The 22,390-nt window shown below is 40.1% G+C and overlaps 1 protein-coding gene across 1 annotated transcript; it reads right to left on the reverse strand.

The window, feature by feature from the left end:
- Positions 1–791: 791 nt before the first annotated feature.
- On the reverse strand, positions 792–20,644 carry AMACR (alpha-methylacyl-CoA racemase). Its single transcript, XM_055699244.1, has 5 exons — positions 20,272–20,644; positions 17,807–17,950; positions 15,197–15,357; positions 10,088–10,274; positions 792–1,593 (listed from the first exon to the last, which is right to left on the reverse strand). The coding sequence occupies exons 1-5, from the start codon at positions 20,519–20,521 to the stop codon at positions 1,184–1,186; spliced, it is 1,152 nt and encodes a 383-aa protein (XP_055555219.1). The 5' UTR covers positions 20,522–20,644; the 3' UTR covers positions 792–1,183.
- Positions 20,645–22,390: the final 1,746 nt, after the last annotated feature.

Consider the following 22,390-nt stretch of genomic DNA (forward strand, 5'->3'; position numbering starts at 1 on the left):
CATCTCGGACCAAGCAAATTGCAAATCTTACTGTAAAGGTATATAATACTCAGGAATTTACATTAGTGTGATTATCAGCTGGAAACTGATCCTAGTAGATAATTCTTGCTTCCAGAAAAGTGTTCATGTGGTAGAACGTAACAGGTTTTTTATAGTAACAATGCTGACATTTTTGTCATGACACATGTAAAAAAAGCTAAGTGTATCTCAGCTTTGGAAGTCTTTGTAAGCAACAAACTAACCTTGTAAACAGTCTGACAAAATCATCAAAACCCCTAAATCCTCATATCATAATTCCTGATGTGTTGGACTAAAGAAACCTGTATTAAAGCCATATAACTAATTCTTTTCAAAAGCATATTTTCTTTTTCCTTGAACAAGACTGTTTCAAATGATTAAAAAAATTTTAATTTTGAAGGAAATGAAAACCACCACACAAGAACCATAGTTTAAAACGTGCAGCTAAGGTGCTTAACATCTTTCCAAAAAGAGAGGAAAGGATGAATACTTAGCAGCTGTTTTAAATTTTGTCCCGAAGTGATTTTAATTTTGTTCTGAAGTGATTTTCCTAGCAACTGAAATTCCAAATGTAGTATCATCAAGAGACTGCATGAAGAAAATATAGTCAGGCTATTAAACACAGTCTCTTCATGATAATAACTCTACAGCAGCACATAAGAAAACCGCATTATTTCAATCATTGTTTTGGTATGAATAGGGAAATGAAATAATATGGTAAGATAGAGAGAAAGAACCCCTTCTTATCTATGAGTAAACAACACAATCACGTATTTAGGAAGAATATAATTGTATTTTATGAAAAGTATTGCCTTTATGTCATTACTACATATGTTACAAAGCAAGGATGCAACTGAGAATTAAAAGAAACATTTCACAGGATACAGTATTTAAAGAAATATCTTGATGCTTTGCAGCTACTTATTAAACCGCAAACTGTGTAGATCTTCAGAACACAATTTTGGCATCATTCTAGACTGCAGACCATCCAGGTACACAAGTAGTAACTCCTATTGTATTGTTTTCAATTAAATTTAATGCTTCAATAATTATTAAAAAAATATTTAAAAGCAGTATCATGCAAACATTTATTTGTCATATAATTCAATTTTAATGCATAAAAATTTCCTGTATCAGCCTGAAATTTGTCTGATCTGCATAGAGATTATAAATTAGCTTTTGGTTTACTGAACTCTATTACTTTATCAGAATAAAGTTTATCAATCTCTTGCTTAGTAAATCCATATTCTAGAAGTATCTCTTCTGTGTGTTCTCCTATAAAAGGATCTCTTTTAAATGATGGAACAGCAGGGGTCCTTGATAGAACAGGAGCAGGTCTAGGACTTATCTCTTCCTGATCGTTTCTGATAAAAGAACTCCTTTGTTTGTTATGCTGATGTGAGGCAACGTCATCAAAGGATAAAACAGGGGTCACACAGGCATCAGTACCATCAAATATGCTGCACCACTCAGCTTGTGTCTTCTGTGCAAATATGGATGCAAATTTTTTCTTCATTTCGGGCCAGTCAGAGAAACTCAACTGACTGGGAAGTTCATGTGAACCTAGCCCAAGACCTGAAAGGAGAAAAGCAAAGTTCAATTACAGAATAGCTTAGACCCATTAGCAAGTGCTGCCCATAACCGTGTGTGTTCCTTGAGAAGCTAATGTTTTGCAGAGAGCCCAACACAGCAGAGCATACTAACTACAAGTCACTTCAAACTTTATTAGGGTATCTATGAGGGGGAGGGAGCAGCAGAACACAATGTTCTATTATTTGCATTTAGACTAAACCACATCAGCTACAGCCTTTTAACTAAGTACATATAACAAACACTCATTTGTATAAACACTTCATAAGAGCAGCAGCTGCCTAGAGATAACATTTTGTCTTGAGAACATTTTCTGTAATAGTTACTGCATTCTCTACTTGGAATAGCAACACAAAAGTCTGCTGAATGGGTCTTGGACTACAGCAATATATTTATCTCATAGAAGCCACTACATCTGCCAAAGCTGGACATTCAGGAGGCTACAGTGTTTGAAGTCCAACACAATCGGGTTATCTCTATGCCAGAGACGAGAAGATGGAGCGGATGGATATACCCAGACTTGATGTGCATGGGGTAGCTCAGCTGCAGGTGCCTGCAGGCCGAGTGACCTGCTTCTTGACTCCCTCAGTCCAAATGGACTCCAGCAGTGTTTGCGGCTCTCCCTTCTTCAGCACACTTCCCAGGTTCCAACTCTCCACTGCCGCTCTTTTGGAAAAGTGAAACACACAGCCCTTACACTCACTAACTGCTTAAGAACCCTGCTTCCCAGAAGACTGGTTGCATGGACCACCTAGGTATGCAATACGCACATCCCTTCTGAGACACAGGAGCAGAAGATGGGCACACAGACTTTGTACTGAAAATTTCTTGAACAGGCACATTCTAGGCCCTCTCCTTAACTAAACACCTTCCCTCTCATTGGGGCATTTACATCTCTCCTGTGCTGCCAGCTTCCCATGTCTCTGAAGGATGTCCCTGTTCTCAAGAATTCTGCTCTCTGCAACCCCTGCTCTTCCATTCTCCTACCCCAAGGAGGTGCAAAAATTGTTCTCACTTTTTGTAGGGTTTACCTCAAAAAGGAGGTAAGAAACAAGAAAGAGAAAAGGCAATTAAACCACACTTTCAAAATGGAGTTTGTACAAACACAGGTATAAACAGACTCTATGATACCAAACAGAAATCAGAAGTGGTATATTCAAGGCTGTCCAAACAGTCACATCTTGAAAATCTGAAGCATGAACACAGCAGGAAAAATTCAGATAAAGCAAGGGTAAGAAAGAAATTAGAAAGGCTAGAAAACAACTATCACCATAATACTTAACAAAGAAAGGGAGCTGCTTAGAAAACCACAGTAAAACCACACTAAAAGGCAGAGAAAATGTGGAGTTCTGCAAACATGTATTTTTGAGCATTTTTTCTTACACCTTTGCATATCTGGTATCAGATTGATGATTTGACTTGCACCTGTTAGCAGGCTTACCTAGTAGATGCTTGTTTGTAGATATAATTTACATAGAACTCCTCTGATCTTTAGCTGTAGATAGGCAGAAAAAACTTCCTGTATCGTCTATTTCTACCACTTCTTTATCATTGAGAGGTGTAGACATATAGCTACTGAACCACACAGGGGAGAAGAAAGGAAGATCATGTCCATTCTTCTGCTATGCAAGTTCTTAATGCTCATAATCTCTACTACATGCGCTTCTTGGGGCTCATAGTCTCCCCCAGGTTATCAGAATATTTAAGAATATCACTGTTGATCACAAGATCCTTAAATAGTAGCTCTGAAAATGAATACATGCTTTGCAATCTTACTTTGGTAATGCAAAGGAAAACAGAGAAATTGCCAACCTCCAGACGCAGAAATACAGCCTTGAAGTTGTTCATGTTTAGAAGAAAATCAACACAATCAAAGTCAGAATAAGCATTTTCATCTCTTATTAGAGATTCCTACAGATATCAGAGTAAGTATTACTACAAGGTAAACATCAGTCCTTATTGAGTTACCAAGTCATGTGCGCCTTAGATCACTAAACTTAAAATCTAGTCTTCATAACCAATCATATCAACCTAAAAAAAGATCAGCTGAAGATTACTCGTACTGGTTGAGCATCTATAACTAAATAGAAGCTAACAATGCTTTCAAAATTAATTTTATTATTAATCTTTACAGTATAAAACTAAAGATGAACACTGCTATGTAGTTTACTTAAGAACTAGGATGAGAGGCAAATTCACTTTCACAGTAAGTAACACTAAGTAACAACAAACTATCCGAGATTCTGTCTCAGTACATGCAATCTTGTCAGTTGGAAACATCGTAAGTATTTATTTGCTTATTAATTATGGTTTGGGTTCTAGTAGCCAGTCCAACAGGAACAGAGCTCTGCCATTACCCCATTACCAATTATATTTGAAGATCATGCCGGATGGAAAGTTGGCTGAACCTAAGAGTACATGCTCTAGCAAAATAGAACAATATGCAGAACCTGGAATTTAATATTATATGCTCATTTTCCACTGACCACTGAAGACTTCAGCTTTAAATAGCACAAAGCAACAGCATTTAAGCACTACAGCTCCTCATTTTCCAGCCTGTGCTAACCACTTGTGGTGCAGATGAACAAAATCACAGCAGGAGTGACTGCGTCAACAAGGGAACAATTATACAGCACAGAATTGTTTGGGATACCACAGGATGACAGATTTCACCCAACATAATCAAAAGCGAAGTATCTTTTACACAGAGTAACTGGTAAGACAATCACAACTTGTTTCCAAGGCTTTTTATTTCAAATTTTCAAGTAGGGATTTTTGTTTAGAAAAGCCCAGGAAGCTACCCTAGTACAGCTTTGAAATAATTTTTGAGAAACAGCAAATTAAGTCTCCTTACAATGATACAGCTTTAAGTCTCCTTTAAATGCTATAGCTTTATTGACATATATCTGCATGTCATTTATTAAAGCAACAAATTGAAATCTCTATTTCTACAGATCTTCTTAGACAAACTGCAGTAAAATCAGGCATCTATTTCAAGAGAAAGAAAACAGTAAAATTAATTAGATAAATCAGCAAAGTTGCTTTGGTACATTGGAAATCATTCAAACAGTTTCTCGCAGTACTTCAGCCATACCATTTTAAAAGTTTATTTAGGATCCCTAGCAGAGCTTTGTTCAGGATTTTCTTGATTTAACTCGCTGATTTTCTTTTCCAAATTGTATGCTCATAGCACAGTAATTTTGAAATTATGTTACCACAACATGACTGAATAGAACCATTTAATATGGGAATCCTTAATTTTGGCCCAATCCACAGCCATAAGGTATATGTCACTGCACTCTCTCTAAACATAATTAATTCTCATCCTGAGAAGGAACTGAACTTTAGAATATTCCAAGACAGTAGTGAAATTTCATTAAAGTAACCATGTAAATCATTTTTTAGAAAGTGGCAGTCCAGGAAAAGGTTGATCAGGCCCAGAATACTACCACAGCATCACTGCAAATGCATCCATAGCTGTAATCCAAGTTGACATATTTAATTACCACAATTGCAAATATTCTGATGCAGCAAGAACGTGGACCTCTACAGTACTTGTACAATGTAATTCTTATAATGATAAGTAAATTCAAATAAAACTTAACATTATATTAACTGAGGATATGTAAAATGTAATGAGGAAACTGTTCATCCACGTTGCATGTCTTGACAACAGCGTATTGAATTCAGTACATTAGCAGATTTTTAATACAGTACACAATACTTTATAATCACAAAATGGAGAGCCCTGTGGAAATCCTTCATAATGATGTAAACTCTGTTTTTCAACTGCTTCCTAAGTTTTTTCCTTCTTTTTAAATAGAAGTCACACAATATAGGAATATCATAGTAGTAAGAAAGCAGTGCTATCAAATACGTGTTCAGAACTTTAGTGATTGTTAGTGCTTTTCACATCAGTTTAAGTTGATACTAAGTTTACCTCATGTAACTTGAGTTTTACACCATGTGATAACACAGAACCAAACTTTTACTCTCACCTGATATACAACATTTACTGTGTTCTCCATGCCTCTTGTAGCCTGGCTACAGCAACACTAAGCACATATTTACTAAAAATCAAAAGAAACCTGCAGAAGCAATTTACAGGTCAGTTGGAAGACATTCTGTCTCTGTCAAAACATTGAGACTTAATATTAGTAGCACATGTTTCTTACATCAGATTTTTCATAAGATGCAAAGGCATTCTAGATATTTATTGGTTGACTTCTGTAGTAATAAAATCAATATAAGCGAAAGGATTACAGCGTGCTTGTTAACATCCAATAGTCTATAGTGAGCCCAGAATACAATTCCTAATACTACAGCTACTACAGCAATTATTTACTGTATCTATTTTATATAATATTCTCAAAGATTCTGCATTTTAAACTTAAGTTTCCCTCTGCAGACCCCTTAAGAACTTTCCCTGCCATGTCATTAATTGCACGCGGGTCCAGCACTGGGTTCCTAATTCTGCAGGGAAACACTGAACAAAAACTAAAGGGAAATTAGTTTCACTTCTGCTAAGCAGAATTCTGTGAGCAGTGAGAAATGATTCAGAAATCATGTTCCTTTCTCAATTCTGCAATCTTTAAATCTGCAACTCTTACATTTACAAGGATATGGGTGTTGCATTATCATTATATAGGTGTGTCAAAAGTAACCTACCCTCTGGCTTTTGAACATATTCTATCTGGAACAGCACCAAATTGTTCATCAGCAGAAATGACCAGAATTATGGGGAAAAGGTATGAAATAAAATTATGGAATTTTTAACTGGCACATACCATTTTAAAACTACTTCAAAGCAGGGAATTAATGCCTGGGACTGACAATTCAGCCTAAGTCAAAGCTCTCTGGGTTTGTGAATGAGCAATACATTCTCACAAGCAGTTTTTAATTCCCTAGAACATTCAAAGGCTTAAATTTTGAAATGAATTTCTGCAATAGATACCCCAGAAAGGAAAAAAAAAATCCCTAAACCACAAGAAGGATCTGCTGTCCTGATTTAGTACACTTACTTCAGAAAACTTGCAACCGTAACTAACTGCACAGGATAAATATTTCCTATGTGAAAATCTGAACAATTCATAATATGCACCTAAACTACAATTAACGAAAGACCACTTATTTTAAATGCAGCATTGTGAAAAAAACTTGAATTGGTCTGATACTTTAAACAACATACCTCTTACAAAATAAACAAAGAAAACTGATTGACTATAAACAAGTACAGATTGTGATACAATAAAGGCAATAAGCACAATTTCCATAGAAGACTGTAGTCTGTATGCTGCATTTTTAAAATATGACAGAAACAGCCTGAAACACACACAGCTGTGACTGCAGGTGTTGCTTACTTACAAACAGATGCACCAGTTCTTTATTGCTGGAATAACTGTTTTTGAAGCTTAAGCTGTTAAAAGTCAAGCCCTTTCTGAGCATTGTAAGCATAAGGAATACTTTCAAACATGAAAATAAAGTTGTCCAATGTGCGTGCCCCAACATAGGCAGATGGATCCACAGTTGTGGCTCCAACTTTATGCCCTAAATTTCTGAGAAATAACTAAGAGAAAAGCAGAGATTTTTAGCATTTTTGTCAGAAAACAGTTATCTAAATAAGACAGAGACCAGTCAGTGATCATATTATATTGCCTGGCCACTGGATTCATCCATCAGAGCTTCTTTCTAGATAAGCTGGCTGTCTGGTTGAGAGAGAAAAGCCTCAGTCTTGCCCTGTAGCAGTGATCAATAGAAGGCAGCTGGAGTGTCCAGCAAAGGTTCACGGAGAATAAGTGACAAACAAGACCAGACTTCATTACAGAATTCATTTTCTTTTTGAACAAATAAAGATTCCATCCCACTCTTATAGCTTAAAAGTAAGTTCAATTCAACTTAATCTCTGGAGAAGAATAAAATCCTGCAGCCATGAATACTATAGGTCAGTGTTTTATCACTTTAAACCAGACATATGGGTATTTAAGTAAGCAGACTTTCTCTTTTCTTGTTTCCTTTATATTAGATACAGGCATTCTCCCTGAAGACATGTATTGGAATTCCAAATTCCCTAACTTCCAGCGCAAAAGCTTACATTCTACTTTGATACTGTTTTATATTTCTTTTTGTTCTCCAACTCCACTTCTTGTAAGCAAAAAAGTCTCAAGGGACTGGATGAGAATAACATTTCAAAGAACTGCAAAGTGCAGAATTATCAACTATATACTTTCTTTTTCAAGATCGAGTAGCTTAGAACTGGAGCTTGCAAACAAGTTGTTTTTCTTAGCACAACGAGGGACAAATTACCAACTTCTTCAGCCAAAGAACATGGCTCTTCCAAACTTGACAGTGATCTGGGGGCAGCACAAAATGATGGACATGTCCCTGTTGTTACTCCAGGAGCCTGCCTTATACATTTGATGCATCACTATGTACCAGTCTGGATATTCTATGCAATTGCATGGCCCTTTTTGACCGTGGCACAAGAAAAGCAGTCATTTACAGCCACAGATGTGCAAGAACTTCGGGAGCATCACAGGTTGCAAGAGAACAAAACCAAAGCATACAGAACAAGATCTCTCTTTGGGATCCTACTTACCAAAGGCATACCCCACCTTACAACCCCTGTACCTTCGTTTCATTTTATCATGCTTCTGTATTTCAAAAACTCTTGGAAGTGCAGGCCCCAGCACTGACTATGCTCTTGTTGGCACAATGCAGTTGACTGGGGCTGAGCTGGCACTTCCCTACGAGAGAAATTGCCGTGGTTTGATCCCAGCTGGCAAATGAGCAACACACACCCACTCACTCAGCCCCCTTTCCCCCAGCAGGATCAGGGGAGAACTGGAAGGGTAAAAGTGAGAAAGAAACTTGTGGGCTGAGATAAAACCAGTTTAGTAATTACAAAATAATAATATTAATAATATTAAAAATGTTAAGGGGGGAGGGGGAAAGATAACAAAGAGAGAAGAAAAAAAAACTCCAAGAAAGACAATGATGCAAACAAAAACAACAATGATGCTCACCAACTGACCAATGCCCAGCCAGTCCCCCAAGCAGGGACCCCTTGCCAACCTCCCCCTCTAGTTTTATTGCTGAGCCTGACATCATATGGTACAGAATACCCCTTTGGTCAGTTCGGGTCAGCTGTCCCAGCTATGCCCCCCCCCAGCTTCTTGTGCACCCCTAGCCCCTCACTGGTGGGGTGGCAGGCGAGGCAGAAAAGGCCTTGATGCTGTATAAGCTCTGCTCAGCTGTAACTAAAAGATCCCTGTGTTACCATCACTATTTTCAACACAAATCCAAAACACAGCCACATACAAGCTGCTATAAAGAAATTTAACTCTATCCCAGCCAAAACCAGTAAACATAACCCATGCTACAATTTAAGTAATAATCAGTGGGGAGGGACTGAGCAAGAATACGGAGTTACTCCACTGGCACCCTCACTCACCAAAGACTTACCACATGTAAGTCATGCACATTCAAAAGTCGTTCACACAATACTGAGCACATCCACTTTAGGTATATCCTTTGTTGGTATTCCTTCTACTTATTAAACATAACAAAAACTGCATTTGGAACTTTTTATATCCTTCATATTCAGAATAGTGGAAAGAGAATAAACACAAATTCTTTTCTGAATTTTTTATATTTTTATAAATGCTGTATGGAAAACATAGCAATCTACCAAAGGAGCATCACAGAACAAATTATTATAAAATTAAATAACCAGTAAGAAGCTAACAGCACAACTGATCAAAAGCTTGAAGTATACAAACAGTTCAAAGGTAAAGAGCCACCTGCGAGTTTCTGTTTTAACTTCACACAATTATTCTGCATGACCCATTCTAATTTCTCAAATATTATACCTTCTAGTCATATTTTAAGAGTATTCAGTCAAATATAAAAATTATATCCATAGCTGGGCACTAAAAGCACTCCGAAATTGTGTGGTTGAAATTAATTTATAAAGCTGGCTTTTCTTCTAGAAAAATCCTGTTCTACCAAGAAATACTATGAACTAGTTCCAATGAACATATGATTTCTGAAACAACTTAAATAGTTTTTATTAAAAAAAAATCATATCACAAATAACTGAAATTGCTTGAAATTTTATTTGCAATACCAAAGAATTAGGTCTCCTTTCTAAAGTATATTGACAATCCCTTGAAAAAAGTGGGTTCCAAAAATAGTTGTTTAGTGCTTCAGCCACATCATTGACTACCATTACCATAACTCCAGAAGAAAACCTCTAATTTAAGTGCAGTTTCTGAGTGTAAGATGAAGAAGGGATGAAAACTAAATCAATTGCTAGAAGAAAAAAGTTAACTAAACTGCATACTACTACCCAATTTGTTTCAAGAAATGTTCCACTTTTACAAAGAAATCAACATAACCAATGTCATGATGAATCAAACCCAAGATTAAAGAATTCATTCAGTCATGCTTTGATGATGTGAAACAACTCCAAGCTACTTACCATTTATTAACTGCTCATAGAATTGAGGCTCAATGGCACCAACAGCCATGTATTTTCCATCAGAGGTCTTGTACGTCTCATAAAATGGTGCACCACCATCCAGCAGGTTCTCACCTCGAGGTCTGTTCCAAAGTCCCAAATTTTGTGATTTCCACAGGAAAGAACTTAGGTAGGCTACTCCTTCTACCTTGAAGATTACAAGAAAAGGTAACAGCTTCAGTAAATCAGTCAGCATGTTACCTTAATCTTACATAAAACAAAACAGCAGAAAACTACTACCAGTTCTGTACTTTAAGATTTTTAATGACAAAATCTGTAGCAAGCAGTTCAGTTTTTAGAATTTTCAGTTACAGTTTATATTGCATACAATAAAACATCTAGAATTAGAGAATGAGTATAAATGTAATAATGCAGCTTCAGATAGCTAACACACTTCCAACGCAAAAAGTTTCCTCGTTTAGCAATTTTAGAATCATTAGGAGTTCCCAAAGGGAATGTAATTTTAGGTGATGGGACAAGCTTCTTGGCTCTACAGAACATGAAGCATCTGACAGCTGTCAAGCCTTCTAAACTTCTGGAAATCAAGATGTAAGTATCAAATTTTTATCTCTACCTCTTTGAATTTACTGATTATAGTAAGACTGCTATTTTTAGAAGAAAACTGGAAGGAAATAAAAGGTTAAAGCTCTCTTACACCATGTAAACTAGGAAGCTCATCTCCATCAACTAAGTAAAAAAAAAAATTACTCTCCCACTCTCATCACTGGCAGTGATATAGACATAGCAAAGTAATCTCTAAACAGGCAAGTGTCTGATGAAAACACTAGAAAACATGATTAATCCCGTTCCAACTTGCTCCTTAAAATTTTGTCTATGTAGAATATCACCAGATGAAAATTCAGTTTGTTCAGCCTTCCAATAATTATCAAGCTTGTACCAGTCTTTCCAAGCCAAATCACATCCTACAGTTTTGCTCACCAGCATAACCCATTTTCTTCCAACTGCATTAGAAAAACTGTAAAAGAACATGAGGCAGTAACAGTATATGGCCACAAACATTCCAGAGAAAAACCTGAGCTGTATCATTTTGAGTATCATTTTGATTCATGCATTTTCAGCTGTGCAAAATTAACCTAATATTGTCTATAGAGAAAAGCACAGAGATTGTACCAAAATAAAAAGTTGCTGAATTTTCATGTGGAAAGATCTACCAGTTTCTACCTTTCTAACCAAGAAATTAAAACATGCAGACCTTTGAAGTATTTAGCCATTACGGCTTCTCCATTTAATGTGTGTTACTTGGCTTCTTTCTCAAGTACCTGCCACAAGGACAGGAATACTTCTGCCCCCCCACTTGTCACATGTTAAAGTCAATTAAAATACTTCCATGTGATAAAATACTGTATACCTTCATCTACATGTTTGCAAAATGATTGCAAGGATATCAAAATAGTGTTTGCTTTACTAATAATCTGATCTTGCACTGCTCACATCAACAAAAAAGTGCACAAAACCACACTGGAAGTAAGAGTAATAATAGATGGGGATAACATCAGAATAAGCTCTAACTGCAAATAAGATTTTGGTGCTGATGGAACTACTTACAGTACCTACATACAGTGCTACTTACCCTGGAAACACTTAGGAATTTTTAAGACAGCATGTATGTTTTGGACTGGTATAGGGACTTTAGAAATATCCCTGGCTGGGCAACTGGACAGCTAGCTTCTGCCTGAGGCCCACTGCAATTCAGAGACAAGTAAAAAGATGTCTAACATCTACACCAAATGCCCAGAGGCATGCTCAAAAAACACCACACACATTAACACGGTCACGTTCTTTAAAACTTGAAAAGGACAACATGGGGAGACTCCACTTAAGCCTAATGGCAGAATGATTATACAGTAAGAGCTATGTGTTTCAGTTGATGGTTCCTTCATGTTAAAAACACCAGCGGTCTGAAGCAGCAACAAGAATCCAGAGGCACCACCCCACTGGGTGACCCGTTGGCTCCAAAAGTCTTCTGTTCCTTCTTGCAGAGTGAAACAGTTCAAACAAAACTGAGCGTGAATCCACACCAACGAAATCTTTATCCTCATGACTGATGAATGCTTCTAGGATGTGGGAGGTTTGATTTTTAATACCTCCAGGCTGAGAAAAACACGGAACCCCAGTCTTCTGCTGGACACCTAAATGCTCTTGCCACGAGACTATTATGCAAGTGTTCATTACCCACCATCCTCTTTTGTGGCTGTCTTTTCACAAAGGGTGAGTCATGCTTGGTCAGATGCCCACCATCAGTAGAAGGCTCTGTGTCTGAATTTGGAGCAAACTTAAATGTGGCCCCGACTCACATGCCTCTATTCCAGTGTGGTGCAAGAGCGCAGACGTACAATTGTGCCTACTGACATGGTTCTTGCGGTGTCCACTCCACAGCCTACTCAGCCCATGGGAACTATCAGGCTCACTGTAAGATACCTATGATCCCTTTAATGTCCAGGAGAACAGGCAGCAACTAACATGTACCAATCCAGATCAGGCATCTAATTCTCCTAATGTAGACAGCTGAAACGCTGGACCCAGCATCTACTTTTTCCGCAGTGCAACAACAACACTAGACACTGTGAACAGATGATGCAGATCTAGCCCTTCAACTGATCCCCTCTATACTCTTTTTGTATTAGTTTAGTTTCACTAACTGGAGGAGTTCCTCATGTGTGTATTACCGATCATAAGAAGCTCTCACGCCATTTTCAGCTTTCAGCATAGTAATTAGAAATAAAAGATAAATAACAAATTCTTCTGTAACAAAAATCTGGATCTCAATCTAGAATTACCAGCCTTAAAGACAAGAAATAATTATTTTTTTTAGATTACTTCAGAAAAGTAGGCATTGGTATAAAAGAAAAAAATAAACAAGTGGTCAGGAAAACAACCTGTGAAGATGAAAACAAAAGTAATCCTGAGGGGAAAAAGCTGCTAAAAAAAGAAATTCATTTTCCCTCTTCTACCACAGAAAATTCCACCATGTGTCAGATTCAGACCACCTAAACAGCTTAAGTAATAGGCCTACTAAATAAAAAAGAATGTTAAAACAAAATTACAGCTGAAATATTGCTGCAGTATTATGATCTTAAAATATCTACTTCCATGATATTTAGACATAAAAGCAGGCTCATCAACCCGGTCTATTTAATTGTCTTTGCTGCTGCTGATGCATATTACGTTTTTCAATTGTCTCACTGAAAGTCTGTTCAAGTGAAAGGAACATAACAAAATCCCAGGTAAAGTACATCCCGTGATACTGGACAATATTCCATCCATTTCACAGGATGCCAGGAACATCAGCAAGGAACTGTAAATTCTGCAGTTATAATGAGACAAGAAAAAACTGAGAAGTTTTGAGGGCTTAAAAAAAAACCTCAAAAAACCGCAACACATTCCATTCCCAATGAGTCACAGATCTCATTAGGACATCAGTGGACTGACTGACATTGATTCCTTCCCTTAACGAATTCTTTTAGTGGTTTAAAGTACCAATAGTGAAAATATGGTAATACTCCAAACTACAAGAAATATCTTTTTAAATATTTGAAGACTTGTCACAATTCAGTTTTTTCTTCAGAAATATACAAACTCCTTCAGTTTTCCTTCGTAGGTCATGTTTTTAGACTCACATCATTTTTGTTGTGTTTCTCAAACTCCTTCAAATTGCTCATTTTTTTTGTGAAAGATGATGGCCAGCATCAGAAACAGTATCTTCCCGAGGCCTTATAAATGTTGAATAGATTAGAAGAATTACTACAGAAACTTTGTTGGCTCAGTTTCCTGTTTATACATCCTAATACAGTGAGTGTGTGTTTTACAACAGCATGACATTGTTGACTCATGTTCAGCTTGTGACTACTACAAACCCCCAGGATTGTACTTTAGCCAATTGTTCTCATACTGCATTTGTGCAGCTAATTGTTTCTGCCTAAAAGAACTACAGAGCAGTGGTCTCCATGAATTGCAGCCAATTTTTTTCAGGCCATTTCTCCAATTTGAAAAGGTCATTTTCAATTCTAATCCAAGTGTCCATGTTCTTCCCACACATGTATTATCTGTAAATTTACTAAAAACTCACTCATCCATCATTCAGCTTATTGGAGAAAACACTGAAAAACAACCCCAACAGACATCTGTAGAGCTCCAGCTGGTAAGTTTTTCATTTTGTCAATCAACTACTAATAACTGTTGCTGGGGTAAAAAAAATTAGACCAGTTTTGCACTGATCCCATAGAATTTTCATATAGACCATAATGCTGTGGCCTGCTTCTGAGAATGTCATGCGAGTTTGTCAAAAACTTACTGAAGTCAAGACAGCTAACATCCTGTACTGTTCTCCTATCTTCAAGACCTCTTCAATAAAGGGACATTTTCCAATTAGTATAATTTTTTTAAAACTTAAAATATATTTAAGTCCAAATCATAGCCTTCACTGTATCATAACATCTCGAACAGAGGTAAAATTTTAATTGCAATGCTCTTTAATAAAAAAAAAACAGAAAAAGAGACAGAGAGAGAAAAAACACTTGCAGGTAATATAGGTTTCAAGGATAAATGTAAACATGTATTTTTCCTCTGTGTGTAAGCGGGTAGCCTTGCAGTGAAAAAATCCATAGTATTCATCATTAAGCTAATTTAGCCTTTCATTTATTTTATGCCACATTAACACAAAGTGTTTGAAATTGCCTTCTTGGCAATAATCCATAGCAGTGTAATTATTCAAGGGAACAGTGCTTCTAATAGGACAGTATCATCCAATATATACAGCTAATATTTTCTGAAGAAGGCAGACTGGTAAAAGGAGAGGTAGGGAATGGCACAGGGGGAAAGCCACAGTATGTGTCCCATGTCATAATGATGCTATGGCAACAGGGATATGTGAAAACTGCTTGCACCTGAAGAAATAGTGATTTTATGAGATTAGTTACCTTCCCTTTCCCAAGTTCTCAATTTTTAACTTTATGAATAGTTACAATTTTCTCTCTTTTACAGACTTAAGAGTAGAAAAAAACCCAAACAAGCAAACCTAAGAAACCCCACCTTCCTTGAGACCAAACTTACCATACTTGCATCAACAATCTGCCCTTTGCCAGACTTGGTACGTTCATAAAGGGCTGTAATAATGCCCAATGCGCACATGACACCTCCACCAGCAAAATCAGCCAGAAGATTTATGGGTGCATAAGGATTTTCATCTTTTCTACCCAGCTTTGACAGCACACCTGACAGTAGAGCAATCAAAGCAAACGTAAGTATGAAATTAATTATAAATATTCATTTCTACAATTAAAGTTTCATTATTTTAAGACTATGCAAGTAAACAAAAAATAAAGCAAATTCTACCAACAGTTTTCTGTCTCAGCTGTGTCTTAGCAAATAGGTACTCTTTAATTCACAAAAGAATATAAGAAATCATATTAGTGCATTTAAGTAAAGAGACTAATAAAAGTCTCACAAATAAACCATTGATAATTTGCCTACATAGAGACAAAACTTCATCTAAAAAACCTTTGTATATCCATAGAACCTCCCCCCTAAAAATTCAAAAGGCATTATAAACATGACTCAAAGCAACTTTAAATTGCTGTTCTTTGAATCTTTCGAAGCAAAAAGGCAGAGGTACAGTCTTCTGTGCGCATAACCCATGAATAATAATCATAACAGAGGATTTCATGCTGATAAGCATACGTCAGGCCTAACCTCCCTCTTCAATACCTTTGGGGAAAAAAGGCTGCGTGTAAGAGGAATAACACAGAAAAGTTACCTCTGACTGCATGCAACATAGACACAGAGAACCTATGTTTATGCCAGCAATTATGCAGAAATTAAAGGGAACAGAGGAAAGGCTAAGCCAGTTTACTTCAGACAGAGCCTCTGAACCTGCCAGTGTTTCTCCGTTATCCTAAACAACCTCTTTACTGTCACCTTACTCTTTGTAGTTCCCTCACAGTGACTCCCTTCAGGCAAGCAAGGAACTCTGCAGTACGATCATGCCTCTTATGCCTGTAGCTTAAGGTCTAAGATTTGCAGCACGGATGGTCAAAATTTTCTGAGAACTGCATGCTTCTTCTAATGCACTGCTTAGTTAGCTAACGGTCTAATGCACTTCCTAAGTGCAAGCAAATGAGTGCACTGTATAAAGAAGTTTCCAAAGCCTGTAGTGTAAGCATAAAGCCCTGTCGCTGACTAAAGGCTCACTTCTAACAGTCTAAAGGTCGTCACAGGCACCAGCAGATTAACATAATAACTTATATCTGGAGTTCCTAATGCAAGCCATTTTTAGTTAAAGAAAGCCAAAGTTCATCAGGAAAATAATCAGGGGACGAGATACCATTTTTGAGAAATTACACCTCTCGAATACCTCGTCCTATTTCCTTTAAATATGCAGAACAACTTGTGTGAAATTTCAAGCAAAATTATTTCATTTTAGGAAGGTATCACTAACCAAAATACCACTGATTAAACCAGCTCCAGAGAAAACAGCACTTATTTTTGTAAACAAAAAGTACTACAGTCTAAGGTACTGATGTACTATGCTGTTCCTCTACTGACTCTTTGCCTATGCTAATAAGTAAAAATATCATAATACTTTGAGATCATCTGGACATGAAGTCAAAAGCGTTTCAAATGAGGCATCCTTTCTTTACTCTTTTAATCTCTGACAATCTTAGATAATGAGAGAAGACTGAACAAATCTCTGAAGAAACTTAACTCTACAACACAACTTCCCAGAGCAGGTGATACAGGATCACCACATCTGCAGTACCTGGCCTTTTGCTGGGGCTAAAAGAAATACTTTATCCAAGAAGTTTTGGGCCACTTTCCCCCCCTCATAGGCTCAGAGAAGCAGCAGAGACAGCAGCAGCGTGAACACCAGTAGGTGGGGCCACGCTGACTGCTATCAACAGAGTTGAGTAATTTTATTATTGTTACTGCATACTTGCAGAATCATGACACTTAAGAACAGCATACTGTTACAACACCGTAAGGAAGCAATGCATTGGCACTTTATTTTAAGCCTGCTTTTCTTCTGGTTGGTATCAAGCAGAAAAGCGCAAAAGCTCAAATGGCTGAGGCCACCTAGCTCTTTGCTCAAAAAAACCTGCCCACATACATGCAAAATAGCCTGCAGCCCTTTTGGAATTATAAGCATAGAGATTTTCTAGGAGAGAGGCCCTGAAGAAAGACAAAAATGCAAAAAAACTTCAGCCCTCTCTTCAAAGAGGAAAACTTTGTTCAGATAAAATAGCACACAGGAAAAGGCCTGAGAAGACACGCTGATCCAGCCTAACAGCTCACTGCTGCCGCCAAAATGAGCAGCCCGTCCAGCCCGTGTTTCTTCCTTTCTTGTGCAGACTTTATGTTTGTTGGATCTCTTAATTAACTGCTTCACCTCAATAACCTGGTGGGAAAATATCCTCATTTCTCCCGGCCCATTTTTGACTTGTGAGGGAGCTTACAGAGGGGTTAAGCAAGTGCCAGAGCTGACTTAAAGGAAGCAGGAAAGAGAAGGAAACGCTTTCACCAACAGAGACACTTCAGATGTGCTCAGCTGTTCAATCAGACTGCACTTCTAATAATTTGAGCTACCTGCAAATAACCTTTCAATACATTCTTGAGTCTTGATTTAAGGGGGTAAAAACCCTTATTTGACAGGAAATTACAGCGTACCTGATAAAGCCAAATAATTGATGTCATGACCTGCAGATCTAGCATATTTTCCTGTCTGGCCAAACCCAGTAAGTCTAGCATAGATGAGTCTGGGATTCTCCTGTAGAAGGATCTCTGGACCAAGCCCCAGTTCTTCCATGACACCTTAAAAAGACAAAGGCACAGAATCCTAATTCATGTTTACTTTTCTTAAGATTCAAAATATACATGGTTCAAAGTTAATATACAACAACAGATCTGAACTGCAATTTATGAAGTAACACATTCTAATTCAGTACCCATATTACCATGTGAACAGCCAGAACATTATAAATTACCAACATACTCCATACAGTTTGAATACAAGACAATTAAGTGGAAATTAAGCTTTAGGATTCTTCCTTTTTTTCAGCTTTTTTTCCTGTTTTACTTCTCCAAAAGTTTGCCATACAGCTTGCTGTAATCCATGTACTGCTGAATGAGACAGAAATCTATCAAAAAGCTTGTTAAAAAATAGCGGGGGGGGGGGGAGGGGGGGCGGGAGGAAGGGGAGAGGAAGGGGAGAGAGAGCAAAATCTTACGTTTTCCACATTAAAATGACCTGAAATTGCTTTCCTCTTTCATTGGAATATACTTTCCTCACCATACTAGCCCCTCTGTACCCCATGTGTTCCTCTTAAGTCATTGATGCAAATGGATTGTGCCACTCTTCCACAAATTATATGCAACAATTGCACAAAAGAAAATGTGTTCTTTTGTAATGCAGAAAGTAAGGAACTTTTAGAAATCAATGAAATGTAGATTTGGTCAGCATGGGTTTACAATAATCAAGACAAACTCTGATCTTGCAGTTTCAAAAGAAGCAATTTCAAGTTGTAAAACATGACAGTTTTTTTATTGTCTCAGTCAGCTTGGTCAGACCATGGCCTATAATCTATATTGACACTACAGGAAGACACATTTTGGAGGGGAAGGCATGATGTAACTTCAATGCCTATTCCACCCTAGAGTCTATTATTGCAACTTGTTTCACAGACTAGTCCATAATGTTACTAAATCTTCAAATTCCTTAAGCTCTGTTTCTGTTGTCTCACTTCCAAGGCAGTGGCAAGTATCTTCCTTACTTGTCATGCCAAGGACAAAGTGAAATTTCATGAAGCAAGATTTTCACAAGCACTAGTGAGAACTGGGTGCCAGATTACCCCTGGTGTCACAAAGTCATTGTCAAAAGGTGAATGGTACATGTGTATGTAAAGAAACCCTCCTGCCACTTGGGCCCTCACCTTCTCATTGGCTCACACCAGCTTCATGCTGGATCACAGATTTGCCTAGTTCAGTTACAGGCCCATAAAACCTAATATTGGCTAGTTACAAAATTACCTGCATTTCCAGATTTAAAAAAAAAAAAAAAAAAGCCAACAAAACTAAAGAAAACAGAAATTTCCATAAGAAAAAAATACATCCTATTAGAAAATAGAAGACTAGTTACAATCAGAAATGGAATTGAATGGCTTAATTTTGTTTGCACAGCTTCTGAGGCACAACACAAGAAACTCTTAAGGTAAAAACCATCACAGTCATAAAACCTTGCCTTCAGAAAGAAAAGCATTACCTGTGACAAGGTTACATGAGCCTGTTTATGATGTGTGATGCTTCACTTGCTACAGCCTTGTATTTCTAAACCGACTGCAGAAACGCCACAGCACTTCAGCTGGCTCCTCGCTGAAGCACAATCATTCATCGCACAGTTTGGGTTGGAAGGGACCTTTAAAGGTCATCTGGTGCAACCCCCTGCAACCAGCAGGGACATCTTCAACTGGATCTGGCTGCGCAAAGCCCCCTACAACCTGACTGCGACGATACTGTTCACAGCGGTACTGCTCACCCCGGACCATCCTGGAGGTGCAGCGGGGATGCTGAAACCGCCCGCGCTTGAGCAGCGGATGAACGCCCGAGCGCGGTTTATGAACAAAGAGCATGTCAGATCTCTAAGTCTTCAGAGGAATAGTAAGCTCTGAGACTTAGACCACTATCTGCTGTGTCTGACCCACGTACCAACAGTGCAAATGTGAGGTGAACTGTATCGGCAGGCCTGAGCGCACCCGGGGCCGGCGCCCGGCGGACCCCTCGGCGCAGACACCCCCGGGTGCCACCCAGACACCTGCTCTGTGTCCCGGCCAGTGGGGCAGGGCCCCGGCCGGGCACCTTCCGCGGCGCCGTCCCGTCCCGCCGGCGCTGGCAGGGCTTGTCGCGCCGCACAGACCCCGGTCGGCCCCGCGGCACTTTCCACCCCGTCCCAGGAGACAACCGCCATGGGCCCTGCCCTTCCCACTTCCAACCACGCATTCCCAGAGATCACGGGCTGACAGCCGTCCCCTCAGCACCGCGGCCCACGGCCCTTCGCTGCCGCTCGCACCACAGCGGCTCCGCCAGGCCGCCCCCCTCCCGCCCAGGGCCGCCCCCGGCCCCCAAGGCCGCCGCCTCACCGTGGCGGAAGGGCTCGATGAGGACGTCCGCCCCGCAGCACAGCCGCCGCAGCGCCGCCGCGCCCGGGGGGCGCTTGAGGTTGAGGGCCAAGGAGCGCTTGCCGCGGCCCTGCACGTCGGTGGCCACGGCGGAGCGGGGCGCCCGGTCCACCCGCACCACCCAGGCCCCGAAGTCGGCGAGGATCATGCCGCAGAGAGGCGCCGGCGCCAGGCCCGCCAGCTCCAGCACTCGCACCCCGCTCAGCGCCATGGCGGCTGCCGCCTGCCGAGCGCCGAGACGTCGATCCCCGCCGCCGCCTTTAACGGCCGCCCGCGCCGCCGCGGCGGGCCCGGGGCCGGGCTGAGCGCCCCCGCCAGCCTCGCTGTGCCGGGCGGGGCGGGCGGTGCCAGCACCCTCCCCGCCTGTGCTCGGCGTTGCTGCCCGGGGCCTGAGGAGGCTGGCGTGGCCCTCGCCCCTGGAGCGGCCCCTGCTTGCTCCCGGGCCCCCGCGCTGCACGGAGGCCGCCCCGCTGCCCCGGGGGTCTGGTCAGGAGGGGGGCGTTCTCTGGCTGCCGGCGGTCGGGCAGGCAGCGGGGAAAGTGAAAATCAGCACCCGTTCTCGGAGAACCTCCCCGGCGTCAGCCATCGCGTACCGGCCCCGCAGCCTCCCTGGGTCACACGCTGGGGTGTATTAGCCGAAGAGCTGATAAAAACTGGGGGGGTGTGTGGGGTGTGTGTGTCACCACATGTGCCTTTAAACTGGCTGCCTGGACCTGTTAACGCTCGCTACACCAGCCTGTGGCCCCTGCTGGAGGGGCAGAGCCCAGTGCTGGGGCAGCAACACCTTGGGCAGCCCCTGCTAGACCTGGTCAGGACAGGGCAGACGCGGCTGTCCGTGGAAGGTACGCCGCCGGGGTTTCAAAAAAGTACAAATTTTAATCAAGGTCTCGATGCTCGCAGTGCACCCGGGTGAAGGTGTTAGCTCAGCGGTGCCACAAAGGGAAGACGGTCACCACGGAGGCCATCAGCCCAGCACCCTTCTGCCGGCCAGCAGCATCACGGAGCTTCGGGCAGAAACATCTCCTGTATCCCCTGAGCAGAGCACAGGGGCTTGTGTTTGGTTAAATCAGACCAGGTTTAATAAAGCCCACATTCATGCACAGTTGCTCTTTTAATGCAACCTGCCAGAAGAGCCGCCAGGTTCGGCTGGAGACCCTGGTCGTTTTGTTTCTCTTTAGGTTGCTGGAGGGAACAGACATTCATCCAGGGGAGGTGGTGAAACAGGCATTGGATTAATACGGCTTTTCAAATTTGCATGCTGCTCCCAATATTGCAGGTTACAAGGCAGGAGACAAAGTGAAGAGTCTCTTAAAATCCATTCCATGCTCTTCTTATTTGTTTCTTTAGATTAGTTGGACTACAAAAATGTGTACAGGCTGCAAATATGAATGCAGGATTTGTTCTACCTCAACAATAACAAGAAGAGGTCTGTTGCCAGAGTACACTTTATTTTCCAGGGAGACATCTGGTCCTGTCATGCAGGCACTGATTGCATCCATTGCTGTGCTGCCACCCACAAGAAATGGCTTGCTTTTGTTTATTACCCATCCCTCTTAGAGACATTACTCCATATAAAGGTTTGTTTCCACAGACATCTTTGTGTTACTGGGATGCTGCATTTCTCTAAATGATTTTCAGTTTCCTTTGTCCCCTCTCACCTTCAGGTCTTGGAGTTTGAGCTGAACAGGAATGGGCAATTTCTGTTGTGTTGCCTTCTTTCATTTCACCTGATGCTGTTTAGTTTATGACATCCAAATAACACCATCATCACACACTAGACAATATCTGGATTTTGTTATGATTTAACTGACCAACCCTTTGCACCTGCTTTTTCATTGTCATCCATCATTACAACGGGTACTCTGTGGCAGAAGCATTTGAGTCAGGACCATACTAAATTAGTTCAGTTTCAGTGAGGTGGCAGCAGCATTTTATAAGCATTAAATCCACTTTGAAATATTGGATTTTGATAAACTGAGAAATAAACAGTTTGGTTATTAAGATATTCTAATTAACCAAGTGATGAGGTTAATCATCTGAATCCAGTGAATTCCCCTGAAGCAGCAAGTTAGTCAGCAGA

This window comes from Falco cherrug, chromosome Z (genome assembly GCF_023634085.1).
Source record: "Falco cherrug isolate bFalChe1 chromosome Z, bFalChe1.pri, whole genome shotgun sequence".
In the NCBI taxonomy this organism is placed as follows: domain Eukaryota; kingdom Metazoa; phylum Chordata; class Aves; order Falconiformes; family Falconidae; genus Falco; species Falco cherrug.